The sequence below is a fragment of the Trachemys scripta genome, chromosome 12, assembly GCF_013100865.1.
Source record: "Trachemys scripta elegans isolate TJP31775 chromosome 12, CAS_Tse_1.0, whole genome shotgun sequence".
Lineage (NCBI taxonomy): Eukaryota > Metazoa > Chordata > Testudines > Emydidae > Trachemys > Trachemys scripta.
In genome coordinates this window covers 43658841-43678416 of record NC_048309.1, presented here as the reverse complement: position 1 = coordinate 43678416, position 19576 = coordinate 43658841, and the positions used below count along the sequence as shown (strand labels likewise).

Here is a 19576-nt window from a genome sequence, read left to right as displayed (position 1 = left end):
AGATGTGGCTTCTGGCTGAGACCCTCAGAAACCTCAGGGTCATGATGCAAACACTGTGGTTCCTTTTTTCTCACATTCAAGATGCCGGGGATAAGGCCACTTGGTGAGGAATGGCCCAGAGCCTGGAGTGCTGCAGAGCTGGGGCCATGTAAAGCTGGAGCAATGGAATGCACTGCAGGGGCCATGCAGAGGCAGATGCATCTAGAGTGGCTGAATCCTAGTGATTTGTTTTTCCTATTGCCCTGGTCTGACAGACAGCACCAGGAAGGACAGAGATCCAGGGGGGAAGGAAACACTCACAGGGATGGGATTTCATAGAATTCTGTGTTGATTCCAGAGCACAGAATCTGGCCTGTAAAATTAATAAGTTAAAAGGGCAGATGGTGGGGAGGGAAGGGGACTTTTACTACCCAGACATCTGCTGGAAAAGTTATACGGCAAGACACATTTCCCAAAAGTGCCTGGAATGTCTTGGGGACACCACAAGTGCCTGGTTTTTCACTTTGCATCTGACTCACTTCTCTCCCCGGGTCTCTCTGTTTGTGTTGTGTCTGTCTGAGGACATGCCCCGTTACCCCCAGAACAATATTTGGTGAAAACCTTTCCTCCTGAGTCGTTAGAATTCCCATGTTTGTACAGGGTTTTACATCAGCCTAGGGGATTCTGGAGCAAAGGTAGAATTTTCTCTGTTGATTTCTGTAAGCCCTCTACAAATGCTGAACATTTTTATATGTATTACATTCTTCAAGGTTTTCTACCATCAAAATTCCTAGCTGCACCGTGTCATTGGCTGGCTTTAAAACTTTCACCCAATCAGGGAATAGGAACAGGGTGGTCATTAAAGGAGAGAAGGGCCTGGAAAGAGCTGTGAGGGGGACCAACATGTGGCTGTCAGGTTGAATCGTCCACACACAGGAGGGCAGGTTCATGTGGAGGTATCCCTGGGATAGAGCCTGTAACAGGAGGCAGAGACCCATGCTGCTTCTGTGTGTGGGGATATCTGGAAGAAGCAGGGAGATCTTTAGAGATTAACTGCTGGTGTCCCTGGTGAAGGGAAGCAGCAGGGAACTATGCTGGGTGAGAAGAAAGAGGAGAGAAGCCAGAAGCAGGGGCCAAGAGGACTTCAGTGGAGCCAGGCGGGGTAGAAAAACTGTTTGTTTGGACACTTGAAGTGGACTTGAAGTTGCCCCTTGTTGTTAGCCCAGAAAGGGGTGTGGCCAGTTGAATAATTTTGGCTGGATGCCCCAGAAAACCTGGAGAGGGAAGCGGCAGAAGACATCAGCAGCCAAGGAAGTAGCCAGGTGAAGTCCCCTGTATAATCGGGAGAATGGTCCTGCTTTAATCTAGCAGACAAAGGCATGACAGGAGCCAATGGCTGGGAGCTGAAGCTAGAGAAATTAAGGCAAGACTCATAGAACTGTAAGGGACCTCAAGAGGTCATCTAGTCCAGTCCCCTGCACCCCATCTATAACATCCCTGACAGGTGTTTGTCTAACCTGCTCTTAAAAATCTCCAATGACAGAGATTCCACAACCTCCTTAGGCAATTTATTCCAGTGCTTAACCACTCTGACAGTTAGGAAGTTTTTCCTAGTGTCCAACCTAAACCTCCCTTGAGGTAATTTAAGTCCATTGCTTCTTGTCCTATTCTCAGAGGTTAAGGAGAACAATTTTTCTCCCTCCTCCTTGCAACAACCTTTTAAGTATTTGAAAACTGTTATTATATCCCCTCCTAGTCTTCTCTTTATCAGACTAAACAAACTCACTGCTTTCAATCTTCCCTCATAGGTCATGTTTTCCAGACCCCTAATCGTCCTTGTTGCTCTTCTCTGGACTCTCTCCCATTTGTCCACATCTTTCCTGAAATATGCCGCCAGAACTGGACACAATACTCCAGTTGAGGCCTAATCAGCACAGAGTAGAGTGGAAGAATTACTTCTCGTGTCTTGCTTCCAACACTCCTGCTAATACATCCCAGAAGGATGTTTGCTTTTTTTACAACAGCATTACATTGTTGACTCATATTTAGCTTGTGGTCCACTATGACCCCCAGATCCCTTTCCGCAGTACTCCTTCCTAGGCAGTCATTTCCCATTCTGTATGAAATAAGATGCAATTTCTGTAATGGTGATTAGCCATTGGAGCAACTTACCTAAGGAAGTGGTGAATTCTCCAACTTGGAGTATTTAAATCAAGACTGAAATCAAGACAGCAGGAATCACTGCTGACATTTTCTGGGGTGCAGGACGTCAGGCTAAGTGATCACAGTGCTCCCTTCTGGCCCTAAAATCTACAGAACTGATGCACCCAGAATCATGCATCACTTCTGAGAATCTTGGCTCCAATTATTAACAAATAGTATAAACAGCCTGAAGACTTACAGTAAAGACGAATTACCAGGATCACTAGTAAGGCCCCAGGACACCTCTTAGTTGGCCTGCCCCTCATTTCTGTGCACTGTGAAATAGAAGGCTTCCTGGAGCCTCATGTATTTCTCACATCCAGACTTCTCTGCCATCTTGCATTTCTCCGGCTTGAGAGGCAAGACACATCGTTCTCCCTATCGGCAGCAAGGCCGATCCCTCCCAGACAAAATACAGATCAACTTCAGAGACCTGTGCAATGTGTTACTCTCGAATACACATCTTTCAAGGCACAACACTGCCCCACAGCAGTAAAATGTTTGTACAGGAAGGTGGCCACTTTGTTTCACTGTGTCTCCATGGTGCAGAAATAGCTGGCCGAGTCAGCGATCTGAGAATCGTTGATATGTAGGTGGCTCCATCTCTCCCTTTTCAAGAGATCGGCTATGAAATTTGGCATCTGGGTAACATTCCCATTCTGATACAGACTCAGCAGGAAGGCAGGACTTTCCCCAGGCCTGTACCGCTATACATTGGACCCTGTGCCTGAGTAGCTGCAGGTCAGAATGGAGGTCTCCCTTCTGGATCTGGCCAGAGATGGAGGATTCTGATCCACTTTAATTTGGCAACTCACCCCTGTAGACAAAGGCAAATGGAGAAGCAACAGATTAGCTGGTTCAGTTCCCATCAGCCTTCATCTTCCCCAGTGGTTCCTTCCATCTCACTGTTTCTTCTTCAGCCAAAATACATCAGAATTTATTCTTAATAGTCTGGGCCTCAGTGTAAATCTGTGTGGCTCCATCGAAGTCAACGCACCTACCCTGATAAGCAGCAGCTGAGAGTCTGCTTGGTTCTTGTGATATTCAGCCCAGGAACTCCTGGAGAACGGAGAGACCTCTTGGGTCATCAGGGACTAGAACTGCTGGGTGCATTCAGCTTCCTGCTCCGGGGAATGGAGGCACAGAGCAATCAGGGAGGGGCGGGAGAGGGCTTCTAAGGAGCCAGGCACTCAATTCATAGTGCAGTATGAAAGGGATTTGGGCGCCTGACTCTGTTAGCCTCCTTCGAAAGTCCAAGCGTAAATCGCTTGTCCAAGGTCACATAGTCTGTGGTGGAGCTGCGACATGAGGTCACGTCTCCTGAGTCCCAGACCAGTGGCTACAGCATGAGACCTCCCTCATTTCTACATTATTATTATCCCAATACTGGAGTAACTCAGTGCAACTCTATGGCCTGTTTGCTCTACAGGAGGTCAGATTAGATGATCCTTGCCGGCATTGAACCCTATGAATTGTTATTATAGCACCTGGAGACCCAGCCGAGATCAGAGCCTCTTGTGCCAGGCGCTGCAAAGACACACAGTAAAAGACAGTGCCTGTCCCGCAGAGCTCAACAGACAAAACCTTCACAACCATACAGCAGAACTGAACTAAGTTGGGGGAGGTGGGGGAGGCATTGGGCCAGATGCTGCAGGGACCCCTAGGAACTGAGATCGGGGCCCCGTTACACCCGGCACTGCACAGACACAGTGGGCAACAGCCCCTGCCCTGAGAAGCTCACAGTCTAAACTCCCCCTAGACTTACCCTGCGAGCCAGCCAATCAGGGACAATTGAGCAGATCTGTGGCAATCAGAGATCAGGCTCGGTTTAATCCTCAGTGTCTAATGCTCCTCCAGGAAAGGGGGCTATTTTCTGCCACTAGTGAGCTTCCTTTCTCGTTTATCTCCATTTCTGTTTCTTATGCCTGTATTGTCTCCTCGGGGAATGCTTCCCCATCGGCTAGTATTGTGGGGGCAAGGAAGCTATTTTTGATATAAAACCACTAGATCCAGACAATTGGGGAAGGTGAAAAGGGGAAAAAATCTATAATTTTCCAGGTGTTTTTTCAAGGTTCTTCCTTAAATTGCTGACCCCTCTTCCCTTCCCTTCCCTTCCCTTCCCTTCCCTTCCCTTCCCTTCCCTTCCCTTCCCTTCCCTTTATTCTATTCCCATAGCTTCTGTTCTAGTCCATTCCAATATATTCTCTTCTATTCCATTCTGTTCTTATTACCCCTCGCCTCGTCTGTCCTACTTTCCTTTCTTCTCTGCTCATATCCTCTCTTCTGTTCTAATTTGTTTTTGTCTCCTCTCTTCCTGCCCCTCCTCCATCCAGGGTTGTGCGAGGGACTGCCTGTGCTCACAGCACAGATACACAGCCGTGTCTACCAGGTGGAAACTGTTCAGGTACCAGAAGCTGCTTTTGGTTTTGGTTTCCAGGCTCATGGTGAACTTCTCTGGGGTGTCTCTGCCACTCGAGGACAGGAGAGCCATGAACGGTGGCTAGCAGCTGGCGATACCAATGCACGCCGGAATCAGTGCTTGTGTAGGAGCAATTGAGATGGACGGGTTCTCCTTCAAGGGCAGCAGCCTGAGACTGGTCCTGGGTCACTGTATATTGGGCCAAGGCACCTGTGAGGAGGAGGTTGGGTTTAATCCACATTTTCTTGCTCAACAATGACAGGAAAATACATGCAACTCTGAACGGGGGTTGGACTAGATGACCTCCTGAGGTCCCTTCCAACCCTGATATTCTATGATTCTATGTACTGACAAAGGAGAAAACAAGCAAATGAGAATCCTCCCTTCCCTCTGTGCTGTTCTGTCTGTCCGTCCATCCTTCACTCTGTTCTGTCTGTCCGTCCATCCACCCTTCCCTCTGTGCTGTCTGTCCGTCCATCCACCCTTCCCTCTGTGCTGTTCTGTCTGTCTGTCCATCCACCCTTCCCTCTGTGCTGTTCTGTCTGTCCGTCCATCCACCCTTCCCTCTGTGCTATTCTGTCCATCCATCCAGCCTTCCCTCTGTTCTGTCTGTCTGTCCATCCACTCTTCCCTCTGTGCTGTTCTGTCTGTCTGTCTGTCCACCCTTCCCTCTGTGCTGTTCTGTCTGTCTGTCCATCGACCCTTCCCTCTGTATTTTTTCTGTATGTCCATCTGTCCATCCACTCTTCCCTCTGTGCTGTTCTGTCTGTCCATCCATCCATCCATCCATCCATCCATCCACCCACCTTCCCTCTGTGCTTTCCATTCTTCTTTCCTTCCCTCTTCACTCATGTGGTAAATGAAGGGGGAGGGGGGGTAGCACCCTTGTGTAACTCTCCAACCATTCAGTTAGCGATAGAATCCTCCTTAGCAGCTGTACCCAGTTGCCTTACCTGTAAAGGGTTAAGAGATGCTTAAAATGAGTTGGCACCTGACCAGGGGAACCAGGAGGGAAGCTGTACCCTTTGAAATTGGGAAAAACTGCTCGGGGTCAGGGCCAGTGCAACCACTATTTGAACTAGGCAGCCCACTAGGGAGCCTAGTGGTTGAGGGCTCCTAAAAGCCCGCTCAGGCGAGGAGGTGGAGTGGAGGTGAGCTGGGGTGGGGGGGCGCAGGGAGGGCCGCCAGCAGTAACGGGGGGGGGGGGCGCACAGGGTAACCGCTCCCTGCCCCAGATCACCTCCACTCTGCCTCCTCCGCTGAGCACACAGCCCCCGCTCTAAGTCTCCTCCAATTGGCGCCGCAAGCCTGGGAGGGGAGGAGAATTAGAGTGGCGGAGGAGGCAGAGCGGAGGTGAGTTGGGGTGGGCTCCCCAGGCGGGGTTAGCTGCCGCGGGGGGGGGGGGGGGGCTCCTCGGGGGGGGGGGGCGGGGGGGCGGGGTTAGCTGCCACGGGGGGAAGGGGGCGTGGTTAGCTGGGGAGGGGCTGGCGCACCAGCCCTGCTTGGGGTGAAGGTCTTTACAGCAAATATGTTGTAAGCAGGGCCAGGTATGAAAATCATCAGGCTGTCCATGATTATTTTAAAGCATTTTAAAAATCATTTTATCTATTTGTACAAAATTAGTAGTGGGAGGGTCAACATCTCATGTGAAAATATAAAAGGTCAATATCCTTAAATTAAACTATAGTAAGTTCTCAAGCAGAATTTTCCTTACTTTTACCTATCGGCAAATTTCAGTTTTTATGTATAGAAATATGTTTTTTGTCGGTTTGTGTGTGTGCACTGGGAAACTGATGTTTACCGACATTTACCAATAAAAATCTTATACTTCCAAGCCCAGAAATAAGACCTACAGTGTTGTTTTGTTTTAACAGTGAGGGCAATTAACTATTGGACTCAATTGTCAAAGGAAGTGGTGGATTTCCCATCTCATGAAGTCTTCAGATCCAGACTAGAGGCTCTTCAGGAAGATATTTTAGCCATACACGATTTATTGAGATGAATACAGGGGCAACTGAGAGAAATTGTCCAGCCTGTGTGATATGGGCAACGAGGCCAGATGATCGAAGGGTCCCTTCTGGCCTTAAACTCCCTGTTTCAGCGGGTGTCAGTCCCTATAAAAACAATGAGGAGTCCGGTGGCACCTTAAAGACTAACAGATTTATTTGGGCATAAGCTTTCATGGATAAAAAAACCCACTTCTTCAGATGCATGGCCTCCTCATTGGTTTTGTGGATACAGACTAACACAGCTCCCCGCTGATAGTCAGTCCCTATAATTCATCATATAAAACTAACCTAGGGGAAAGGAATTGCATCCTGTTGTTCAACTTTGTCCAGAGTGGATGGGATACTAATAGCAACCTTGTGGTTAAAACACAAGGCCAGAGCCTGGGAGATCTAAGACGTGAGTCTCATTGTTATTAGTGGCCTGCTTTCCTAAGGCAAAACCTGGCTCCTATCAGCAGTGTCCTTGTTCTCATTTAGTATCACCCCTCCCATTTTTTTATATGGGAGGCGCTGAGACTATGGTGATAAGTAACCGCATAAAGCCCTAAGGCAGTGGCTCTCCACCTTTCCAAAGTACTGTACCCCTGTCAGGAGTCTGATTTGTCTTGTGTACCCCCAAGATTCACCTCATTTAAAAACTACTTGCTTACAAAATCAGACATAAAAACACACAAGTGTTGCTGGAAAATGGCCGACTTTCTCATTTTTATCCATAAAACAAATCAAATGGAATATAAATAGTGTACTGAGCAGTATCAACAAGTCATTGTATGAAATTTTAGTTTGCACTGACTTCCCCAGTGCTTTTTATGTCGCCAGTTGTAAAACTAGCCAAGTATCTAGATGAGTTGATGTACCCCCCGGAAGATCTCTGCATACCCCCGTGTACCTCTGGCTGAGAACCACTGCCCTAAGGAATGTAACCCAGGCAACTGCAGCAATAGTAAAAATGGACAGTCTGTCACCTCTCATCAGGTTCTTATTTTGTGTGAGACACTTTCTCCTTCTACACAGAACAGTTTTGTCTTTATAAAAAGCACATAAGAACATAAGAACGACCATACTGGGTCAGACCTAAGGTCCACCTAGCCCAGTATCCTATCGTCTCACAGTGGCAATGCCAGGTGCCCCAGAGGAAATGAACCGCACAGGTAATTTAGAATTAAGGGCCCAGAATAGACAGGGGCCAGATGACCAGTGGCTGGAAATCGGCCATAGCACCATCGGAGTCAATGGGCCAGACCTGTAGCTGGGTGAATTGGTGTCGTTACAATAAACTCAGTGGTGCCAGATCCCCAGCTGGTGTAAATCAGAGTAGCCAAAATACAGCTGCTAAGCCTCTGGCCCGCCGCTGGCTGGGAAGCAGACAGATCCACACAGCTGCACAGCTGTAACTAGAGTTTTAAGGATCTGTACAGTGTGTTTTCCTGTTGCTTGGCCAAAATGTTACCATGTAATTTCTGGTGCCCCTTGTGGCTTGTTAAAAAACTTGCAGTTCCTCCCTGCCATGACTTTTTAATCGTTGCCTTTGCTCCCTGCTTGCAAAGTGTGTAATCTCCACGGCTAATTAGGGAGAGCTTTGAATGAATGTCCCCATGGGGCTTGTTAGCCGCAGCACGAGAGGTTGGCAAACAGCGAGTGTATGTTTGGAAAGAGCAGGGAACTGTAGGTAAAGGAAGCCCAGCTGTGTGCAGAGGGGAGCTCAGCCAAGGCCAAAAGTCCCTGGAGAACAATTACGATGTAAGAAGCAGAAGCACACATCTAATGCCAGATCCCTGCCTGGGGTAAATCAGCCTGAGGCCAGTCGAGTTCAGTGGGTCTCTGTTGATTTACTCCGGCTAACGAAATGGACCCGGGGTCCATGGAGAATTTCTCAGCAACAGTCCCTCACAAACGGACGCTAAAGACAAGCACAGAGTGGCACATCACAGTTAAACACCCTGTGACAGCCAGATGGCTCGTGGGTGGTCAGGAAATGGGATATGGGGCCTTCCCCTTCTTGGAGGCATCAGCTCCAATCCAGTCCTAGAGCAGGGGAACGGGCTAACTCGGGTGGTGGTGGGGGGGAATGGGATATGGGGCTTCTCCACTCTAGGGGCAGTTGGCTCTGATCTGGCCCAATGCCAAGGGGACTAGCTAGCTCAGGGGGTTAGGAATAGGATATCGGGCCTTTCCCCATTAAGGGGTGCCACCCCAGCTCCAATCTGGCCCCAAGCCATTGAATATGGGAATGGTATATGGGGCACTGTCTCCAGTCCACTAATGGCTGAGGGTCATTAGTGCAACGGGGCTATTCGATTGCCTCAGTAAAAGTATCTGGCAGTGGCCCACCCCACTCCTGGGGCACATACCTAGTGGAGACATTGAGACATCGGGCACCAGCTCCCAGCCATGTTGTATTGCTTGTCGGTGATGCCAAGTGTCAAATGGGGCAGTGACTCTGAACTCCCTTCTCGCACCTGGCGCTGACCCTGCTGAGGAACGGCTCTGAGTCCCAGTGTGACAGTGTGCTGCAGGGAGCGAGGTGGGAGGTTCAGTACGGGGTGCTGTCCCCTCGCAGTCGCTGCAGTGTGGTGCTAGGGGGCATGATGCATTGGGAATTTCCCTCTTTTGGGTTAAACTTGAAACCCACCCTCTGCTACTAGTGGCCTTGTCGCTTTTCCTTAGAGCTGGTGTCCAGCCCAAACTCACACTCAGTTCGTCTCATTCTGCCTTCTTCAGTTCACTTTCTTGGTTTGAACTTGGTACGGGGCTCTTCTTCCTCTACTATAATGCATGGTTATAGTGCACTATAAAACAGCCACAGCATCCCACCCCAGAGGTGGCTACCCTTCAGCAGTCAATGAGGCACCTCACAGGTGGGTTATTTAGCTCACATTTTCCAAGCAGTTTGAAGTCTTTGGGTGAAAAATCCTCAGGATTGGCAATCAATCCAGCTATGATTAATCATTACAAAGGATCAGGCAGCAACTGCAAATACTGTTTCAAGTATTGGACAGGCTTTCTATTGAAAAAAAGTATCCGTTTTTATTAACACTCAGCATCCAATAAATATAAGACAGGATTCCACAGGGAAAAAATGTGCTGCAATCATTATTATAACTAGTTTTCAATACTCTTATCTGAGTGAGATGAAATAAGGTAGTTCGATTGATAGATTAGATCTGTAGCCGTGGTGGTCCCAGGATCTGAGAGAGAAAAGGTGGGTCAGAGAACACCTTTCATTGGGGCAACTTCTGTTGGTAGAGGGAACCCAAGTGTCACAGCTAAATACAAAGAACTTTGGCCCAGATCCTCCCATTGATTTCAATGAGCTGGAGTTTTATTATTGCTATTTTCCAGATACAACTGAAATGAGTAAAAGAATCAAACCCTCAGGCAGATAAAACAGCTGCAGCAATAGTTAAAATGGTCAGACTGTCACTTCTCTTCAGGTCGTATGTTGTATGAGATACTTTATCATAAGGGGTTCACACATGTTGTAGGAGACCACTTGCAATGAAGCCATCACTTAACATCCCTGCTGGCATGGGACAAAGGAAGTTTAGTAGGCACCACATTGTTACAAAATTGTTGTAATGAGCAATAAAACCAGGGTCTCTGTTTGTTGGGATTCCCTCCAAGGCCTGTTCCACTTGGCTGATCCAGCTCTGGGAGCAGGGCCGGCTCCATGCACCAGTCTGGGAGAGCACTTAATCCAATTCCCTGGGGAAACTCACTTCAGCGGCGGCTCCAGGCAACAGCACTCCAAGCGCGTGCCTGGGGCAGCAAGCCGCGGAGGGCGCCCTGTCAGTCCCTGCGAGGGTGGCAGTCAAGCAGCCTTCGGTGGCATGCCTGCGGGAGGTCCACCGGTCCCGCGGATTCAGCGGCAATTCGGCGGTGGGTATGCTGAAGCTGCGGGATCAGCAGATCTCCCGCAGGCATGCTGCCGAAGGCAGCCTGCCTGCCGTGCTTGGGGCGACAAAAAAACTAGAGCCGCCCCGACTCACTTCTACTCCAGATCTCATCACTCAGGTCCCTTTATTCAGCATACAGCAAAGCTGTGCTGAGTTGATCTCACTAACCTCGCCCCATTGATGACGTGTCTGAGCAACTCGCAAATCTGTCATGGATTTAGCCCCCCAACAACCCCAAGAGAGGCAGGAAAACAACATTAACTGTCCAAAAAGTTGATTAATGCAGAATTCAGTACAGCCACTCGCCCTGCACTGGGCACCCTTAATTCTGCAATAACAGAGATTTGGGATAGTTAATTTCCATGGCTATGTCAATCCCAGCAGAGTGCTAGCCGCTGGACTAGTCCATCTCCACGCACATACGACACAGCAGGGTGGACTGGATGGATGGGTCAGTGAATAGTTTGAACTGACCTGCTTTCTCTGAGGAGTTATAGCCCCTAAAATTGGCTGGTGGGGAAGCCCCGGGGCTGTGATTGCCAGACGATTAGATCCTCACCGGTTACACTGTTGTTACAGGGAAACTCAGCTGAGTCCCCCACTGGGAGAGTTCAGGAGCCTGAGACACCTCCTCATTGACTCCTCCACCTTGAAAAACTGCCACCATCGAGCTCAGACTGTGAACAATAATCTAGGTGCTGACTGGAGAGCTTTTGCTAGCCTCAGGGAATGAATGGCACTGAAGAAGACAACCTACCAATGTGGCCAGATAGAAGAGAAATGTTGGCTGGGCTACCATAAGGCTCTAAGAGAATGCTGCACCCATGGAAGATGGGCATCTTGTGTCCTTAAGTTTCTTTGCAAGTCTCTCAGGATTTGGGTCTATCTTATGTATGCAGAGAAAGTATTTGTCCACAAACCAGTTTCCTCAAGGCCTTTTTCATCTCCTCGTTCCTCAGGGTGTATATAAAGGGGTTCAGCAGAGGGGTGACTGCAGTATAGAATACAGCCACTACCCCATCAGATGCTTGACTCGAAGAGGGATGCAGGTATATGAAGACTGGGGGCCCATAGTACAGCAGCACCAGGGTGAGGTGGGCGCTGCAGGTGGAGAACGACCGCTGCCTCCCTTGGGCCATGCGGATCTTCAGGAGGGCAGAGGCGATGTAGGCATAAGAAACGCAGATGAGCAGGAAGCAGCCGGCCGCCACCGCCCCAATGTTGGCCAGAATGAGGACTTGGTTGGTGGCTGTGTCGGCGCAGGCCAGCTTCAGCACGGCGGGGATGTCACAGACAAAATATTCCACCTGGTTGGGGCCACAGTAGGGCAGGCGAAAGGTCAGGAAGGCCTGGACCGCGGCATGGATTGAGCCAGTGAGCCAGGTGCCAGCTGCCAGCCACAGGCAGGTCTTTCTGCTCATCACCACGCTGTAACGCAGGGGGTGGCAGATGGCCAGGAAGCGGTCATAGGCCATTACCGTATAGAGGAAGCACTCGGTGCTGCACAGGAAATGGAAAGCGTAGAGCTGCGCCACGCAGCCGCCGAAGGAGATGGCCCTGCCACTGGGCCCCACCAAGCCAGCCAGGATCTTGGGCACAGTGACGGAGGAGAGGCAGGCGTCAAGGAAGGAGAGGTGGCCAAGGAAGCAGTACATGGGCAGGGCGTGAAGTCGAGGATCGCAGAGCACAGTCAGCAGGGTGAGGGCGTTGCCCAGCAGGGTGAGCAGGTAGAGGAGGAGGAAGAGGAGGAAGAAGAGAGAGGGAAGCTCCCTGGTGTTTGGGAGTCCCTCCAGGATGAATTCTGTCACCGGCGTTTGGTTTCCTGGCTTCATCTGCTTCCCCCCGTGCAAAGCAACAGTAACTAGAGCAGCACGAATTAGAGGAGAAGTTATCCCAGTATGTGTCTGTCTGTCTCTCTCTCTCTCTCACACACACAGTTCAATGGAGTAGCAAGACACCGTAACTCAGAGGTCCTTTCACTCTAGTGTCCCACCCGCCCCCCATCGCAAGCCAAAGCACAGAGATTATTCATCCCCTCCGGTATCTATCTAGACCCCATGACTGTTGTATGTGAGAGCCTCAGACTTTTAAATGTATTTTTTCTTCACAATACCTCGGTTTTACGGCCTGTGAGCCAAGGCACAGAACAACTCAAAGACATGCAGGAAGCCCACATCAGAGCAGGAGATTTAAACTCAGGTGTCTCAGATCCATGGCTAGTGACGTCACTGCTGGACCATCCTTCCTCTCATCTTGTCTCCTCTCACATCATCTGTGAACAATGTCCTGCTAGTGTAGGTAGATAAACAGCCTGATTACCAGTCTGTCACCTCCTGACCAATCACTCACTATCTATCTATCTATCCCTATACACACCAATCTTGTTGTCTCTTGCACATTATCTATCTAGCCTGGTTCTCCTCTTGTCACCCATCATCAGCCGGCTGGATACAGGAAGGGTGTGCTGGAGAGATGCCAAGTGTCACCAACCACTGAAGGATGCTGGAAGCTGGCCCTATTGGCCCATCTGAAAGTCAACGTCCAGAGAGCCTGCACAGATGACAGCCAGCATGAAATCAGGGGATTTGTATGAAGCAGGAAGGGTGGTATCCTCCCCTGATCCAGGAATGAGCTGATCCAAAACTGGGAGAGGTTAGGGAGAAAGGACCCACTAGAGGCAGGTGAACTCTTAGCTGCCCTCTGTAGGGTTTCTTGTACCCTGTGTCCTATGAAACAGCTGGTACCAGAGCCTCAGGTCAGAGCCTGGGCTGGATGGACTTTGTGTTAACCTGCCCTGGCAGTCCCTTTCTCCCTAAAGAAAAGCCATTCCCCGTTTAGATGCACTCACCACTCTCACGGTACAAGGATGAGGAACAGCCGGTTCATTGTCTCCACTGTGGCAAAGTGCCCGAGTCAGCCAAATATTTGAATGATATTTTCACTCTTGAGTACACTGCTCACCACACTCCTGGGAGCTAATTGTCTGACGCAAATCCAGGCGAAGCCTCGCCCCAGGTCTCCCGTTCCCAGGCCCTGTCAGCAGGGGAGAGAGGACATCGCATCAGGATTCTTCGCTCAGTGTCTGACGTTCGCTACCCAGGGCTGTGTTGCTGCTAGTTACATGGAGATCATTTTAACATGCCTCTGGCAGCTTCCAAGGTCCCGGGAGTCTGCATCCAGTATGATCTAGTGGTGAAAAACCAGCAGGGCATTGCTCAAACAGGCCAGGCCCTGGGGAGGGGGAGGGGAGAATCCCAGGACTGAGATCAGAGGGAGCTCTGGGTTGGGACTGAGGGGCAGGGGTGGCTCCAGGCACCAGCGCAGTAAGCTGGGGTGATGTGTCGGTTGCTGTGAGGGCAGCAGTCAGGCAGCCTTCAGTGGTGTGCCTGCGGGAGGTCCGCCAGCGGCCATTTCTGCGGGTAGTCTGCCGGTCCCGCGGCAATTCGGCGGCAAGTACGCCGAAGCTGCGGGACCAGCAGGCTACCCGCAGAAATGCCACCGAATCCGTGGGACCGTGGACCGCCCACAGGCATGCCGCCGAAGCCCGCCTGACTGCCATGCTTGGGGCGGCAAAAAACATAGAACCGCCCCGCTGAGGGGCATCAGCTAAGCTAAGGCTGGGGAAAGGCCATTGCTGGAGTAGCAGTGGGTAACCCCGATAGTGTAAATCCACCAGAGTCAATTGGAGTCATTGTGGCCAGATCCCCATCCGGTGTAAATCAGCCACAGCTCCACTGGAGTCATCGCAGCACCTCTGAATTAGAGCAGCTGCACAGCTGGCCGATGCGAATACCCACAGACACATAGTTCTTGCCAATTCACCCTATGCGGGGCTGGGAAAGAATTTCCCCCCAGGCAGTGACCATGGGGTTTTCTGGCCTTCCTCTGCAGTGGTAGTGGTGGTGCAGTTGCTTGCCAGGGTCACCTGGATATGTGTCACTAAATCAAACCCCCACCAGTGCAGGGAACCCCCCTCCCACCCCCCCCAGGCAATGGTGCATCTCGGTCTCTCCTGTTCTCTGCCTGTGGATGTAATCCTTGGTCTAATTTCATGTGTTGGCTTCAGTGGGAGGATGCTGGGTGGGGTTGGTGGCCTGTGAGATACAGATGGGCAGACCGGCTGTGATGATGTTCCCATCTGGCCATAAACTCTATGGCATTCCACCATTTTATGTCCCATTCTGCCTGGACCGCATGTTACTGCAGGGTGGTATATATAGAGAGAGAGGTGTGTGTGTGTGTGTGTGTGTGTGTGTGTGTGTGAGAGAGAGAGAGAGAGAGAGAGAGAGATTCGGTTTCACATAGTTTCAGTGTTTCCCCATTAACTCTAATGGGCCCCTGTGATAAATGAGGGGGAGTAGCACCCTTGTGTAACTCCCCACCATTCAGTTAGCTATAAAGTCCTTTTTAGTAGCTGTTCTCTAATTGCCTTACCTGTAAAGGGTTAAGAGACGCTTAACATGAGTTGGCACCTGACCAGGGGAACCAATGGGGAAGCTGTATCCTTTCAAATTGGGGAAAACTGCTGGGTGTAGACAAGGCAGCAACATGCTATAACGTTTGGGCCAGGTATAAAAATCATCAGCATCATACCTAGAAACTACTCCTTGGAAACCACAGATATGTAAGTAGATCAGGAATGTCTAGTTAGACGTGATTAGATTTAATTCTTCATTTTGGGGCTTATGGATTCCTCTGTGCTAACCCCAGGTGCTTTTGATTTGCTTGTAACCTTTAAACTGGACCCCAAGAAAGTCATTTTTGGTGTTCAATCCCTCACAGCCTGAGTTTTCAGATGTTTTTTCTTTTTTCATTAAAATTTATCTTTTTTAAGAACTTGATTAGATTTCTGTGTCTTAGGAGGTCAAGAGGCTGTGCACAGGTTAATCAGCTAATAGAAGAGCTGAGCCTCCCCTTTCTTTTGTTTTCTTTCTTGGCTGCCCCGAGGTAGGGTTGGAAAAGCCAAGGGGCCTCAGAAAAATAACCTTTCCAAGTGAGTTTTTTTCTGGATTGGTGTAGCAGATCAACACTCACCAGCGCAGTGCCTCCTGCTGGTTTCCTCAGGAATTAGCTCGATTCCAGCACCAAGCACCCCTACTGGCCTGTGTCTCTCCTGCCTCAGGACCCCCGTGTCCCTCCCAGACCCCAATGACCCTTACCTAATGGTTCTGCCCCCAGCAATACCCCCACACTCTGGGTCTCCCCTCCCAGGGGAACCCCCAACCCTCTATACCCACCTTGTCTCAGTGGCTACTGCCAGTCATCATCTAGCCTCAAGGGGCAGACTGCCGTCTGTAATGGCCACTCATCAGTGGCAAAGGGGTTGGACCAGCTGCCTCTGCCTGTCCCCAGGCTGCACCTCTGGAGCCCCAGTACCTCCTTAGGCCTTTAACAAGGCCTCAGCCTGGGGAGTTGCCAGGCTGGAGCTCCCCAGCTCCTCTTGCCTTTCCCCAGTATTGCTCTGCATCACGTACCCTCTGTTCCCAGGCAGCTCCCTGCCTTCTGGCCCTGCAGCTCTTTTATAGGGCCCAGCCTGGCCCTGATTGGCTGCCTCCCGGCCTTTTCTTCTTGGCTCTCAGCCCCAGCCCTCTCCAAGGGCTGGCCTTTAACCCTTTCAGGGCCAGAGTGGGGGTGACTGCCCTGCTACAATTGGCAAAAGACAGTTTTTCACTTGGGTGGTGGCAGCATTATGAGCCTGGAGTGGCAAGTATTAATTTTTGGAGTCCTTGAGGGCCCCCACTTCTGCACTCAAAGTGCCAGAGTGGAGAATCAGCCTTGAAAGCCCCCATTGTCTTTTTCTGGCTTGTGCTGTGTTGTGTACACAACAGGCTTGGGAGGACCTCCCACTCCTCGCTGTGAGGAGTTGGGATTTGTAGTACCAGTCATGAGCATAAGACAGAGTTTCATAACCACAGTCTGTATTCATACCTCAGCTTGGCCATCGAGTTCAGACCACTACAAGCTTTCATACAAGACCTTACCTGGTATACGTTTTTGCACAATGACATTGTATGCAACCAGTTGATTCAATTGCCTATTTTGGGGATTCAGACCCCCTGTCATACTGTTAGGTGTCTGGACCCTCCAGTCCCCTCCCCGCCCTACTCTTATCCTTACACGCCACTCCCCTTCCAGCTGTAGGGATAGATTACAGGAGGATTCCCAGCCCCTCCCCCCACATCTAACCTGCTAAACCCCACTACCTTCTCACAGCATCAAGTACAACGAGGGTTGCCAGCCCTCCAGGTTTGCCCGGGAGTCTCCCGGAATTGGGCTCTATCTCCCCCAGGTGACCAAAGCCAATCTGGGAGATTTTAGGCCACTAAAAGTCCGGCGGCGTATAGGAGCTAAGGCAGGCTCCCTGCCTGCCCTGGCCCTGTGTGGCTCCTGGAAGTGGCAGCATGTCTGGCTCCTAGGTGTAGGGGTGGCCAGGGCCAGGGGGTCTCTGCACACTGCCCCCACATCGTGCTCCAAGCGCCAACTCTTCAGCTCTCATTGGCTAGAAACAGGGAACTGCAGGCAATGGGAGCTGCAGGGGCAGCTCCTGCAGCCATGGGCAGCGTGCAGAGCACTCCTGACCCCCCTGCCGAGCAGCCACAGGGATGTGTTGTTTGCTCCTGGGAGTCATGCCGAGCCAGGACCGTCAGGGAGCCTGCCTGAACTCCTCTGTGCCGCTGACCGGGAGCTGCCCAAGGTAAGCACTGCCTGGAGCCTGCACCCCTCAACCCCTCCTGTGCTCCAATCCCCTGCCCCAGCCCCGAGCCCCCTCCTGCACCCCTAACCCCTCATCCCTGTCCCCTCATCCCTGTGGTTTCTGTGATTAGACAGTTAGCAACCCAAACTACAACCCAGGAGTCCTCCCCTCCAGTCCCTTCTTCTCTAACCATTCCACAATTGGAACAAATGTTTGCAGAGGTAGGAAGAGAACGCAAGAATCCAGGCTTTAATCATGAGGCCCCATTCCCATCCCTGAGCTGGGAACAGATCCCAAGATTCCTGACTCCCAGCCCTCCTGCTCCAAACACAGTAACCTGCTCCTTTCCCAGAGTCAGGGGCATAAATCTAAAATCTGAACTTTCAGTTGTTCCTACTCCAAGCCACTGACCCCAGCTCCCCCACAGAACAGAGGCGTCCTGACTTCTGTCTCCAAGTCCCTCTCTCCCTGGCCAGTTCTCAGGCAGCTCCTGCTGGAAGCAGGATAATCATAGCTCAGGGCCCAGCAGCTTCCTGCCCCCCAGTCTCATCAGGGCATCCTTCATCTCCTTGTTCCTCAGCGTGTAGATGAGGGGGTTGAGGAGTGGAGTCACCGTGGTGTAGAATACAGCCACCACACCATCCAGTGGGTGCCAGGATCCTGGCCTCAGGTAGATGAAGAACTCGGGCACATAGTAGGTCACCACCACGGTGACATGAGCCGTGCAGGTAGAGAAGGCCCGACGCCTGCCCTCGGCCGAGTGGATCCTCAGGATGGCTGAGACGATGTAGACATAGGACAACAAGATCAGAAGGAAGCAGGTGAAGGCCAGGAAGCCGATGTCCACAAATGTCACCAGCTCATTGAGTGCCGTGTCCCCGCAGGCCAGCTTCAGAACAGCCGGGATATCACAGAAGATATGTCTCACCCTGTTCTCTTGTCCATAGGGCAGCTGGAAGGTCAGCGCGGTCTGTATGGTGGAGTGCAGGGAGCCTGCTAACCAGGTCACTACTGCCAGGCACAGGCAGACTCTGTGGTTCATAATGATGCTGTAGTGCAGTGGCTTGCAGATGGCCAGGAAGCGGTCATAGGCCATAACCGTGTAGAGGAAGCACTCGGTGCAGCCAAGGAAGTGGAAGAAGAAGAGCTGGGCCACGCAGCCCTGGAAGGAGATGGCCCTGCCGCCCGGCACGAAGCCAGCCACCACCTTGGGCACCACCACCGAAGAGACCGTCATGTCCAGGAAGGACAAGTGGCAGAGGAACCAGTACATGGGCTTGTGCAGCCGGCGCTCCCGGGCCACCACCAGCAATATGAGCAGGTTCCCACACAGCGTCAACAGGTAGATGATGAGGAAGAAGAGGAACAAGGGAATGCGCAGCTCTGGGGGATATGGGAACCCCACCAGGATGAAATGGGTCAGCTGGGATCGGTTCCCACACTCCATTTCCTCGGTCTGTGTCCCTGAAGGTGAACCCAGGTGTTAATGATTAATGAGCAGAGAAGCAATGGATTATCTTTGCAGGGGCATTTGGGACAAGATTCATTCCTGTGCCAGGGGACGAATCGAGCCCAGAAGCCCTGACTCCCAGTCTCTCCCTCTCTGCTTTACCCCACTAGACCCTGCTCATCTCCAAGAGCTGGGACCTTAACTCTGGAGTCCTGGCAACCAACCCCCCTTGCTCTAACCCTCTGGAACCCACTTACCTCCCAGAGCTGGAAATACAACCCAGGAGACCTGACTCACATCCCCTACCCACCCCTTACCTCTCACTCACCATCCAGAGCTGTGAAAATAATCCAGGAGCCCCACCCCAACCCCAATCTTACCCACTGGACCCCATTAACTTCCCAGGGCTGGGGATACAACCCTACAACCCAAAAGTCCTGATCCTAGTGTCCCCTCCCCATTTTCTAACCCCCTGCAGCCCACACTTGACAAGAGGAAGTCCTTCTAAAATCCCGACCTGAGGACTTTGGTCCTCAGGTCCTCGTGCTGGTCCCACTGCGCAGGTGTGGATTTCAACCGGGGTGCTCCACAGATCAGAAGGGGATAAAACTTCCCACTTTGGGGAAAAATCAACTTCTAAGTGACCTGGGATAGGAAAAAAACCTCTCTGGAAAGTCAATACTGGAACTGCCCCCTGCAGAGGTTTTTGCCCCTTCCCCTGATGTTGCCAGTTCAGGCCACCATCAAGGAGCAAGTGGCTGTTCTGTGGCATGAAGGACTCACTTGCCACGGGAAATGGGAATTTTCACCAGTGAGAGACCTAGCCCTGTAGTGAGGAAGAGCAGCAGAGAGACTGAAACAGGTGACAGACCAGTCCTGCAGCTGCCCCTCTGGATACAGTTACCTGGAGTGTGTTGCGGCTGGGAT

At 51.2% G+C, this 19576-nt stretch overlaps 2 protein-coding genes across 2 annotated transcripts; both read right to left on the bottom strand.

The window, feature by feature from the left end:
* Positions 1-7588: 7588 nt before the first annotated feature.
* On the bottom strand, positions 7589-12337 carry LOC117885763 (olfactory receptor 10S1-like). Its single transcript, XM_034787188.1, has 2 exons — positions 11426-12337; positions 7589-7615 (listed from the first exon to the last, which is right to left on the bottom strand). Exons 1-2 carry the CDS (start codon positions 12335-12337, stop codon positions 7589-7591), a joined length of 939 nt encoding a protein of 312 aa, XP_034643079.1.
* Positions 12338-17707: 5370 nt separating this feature from the next.
* On the bottom strand, positions 17708-18649 carry LOC117885544 (olfactory receptor 10G6-like). Its single transcript, XM_034786814.1, has one exon. The coding sequence runs from the start codon at positions 18644-18646 to the stop codon at positions 17708-17710; it is 939 nt and encodes a 312-aa protein (XP_034642705.1). The 5' UTR covers positions 18647-18649.
* Positions 18650-19576: the final 927 nt, after the last annotated feature.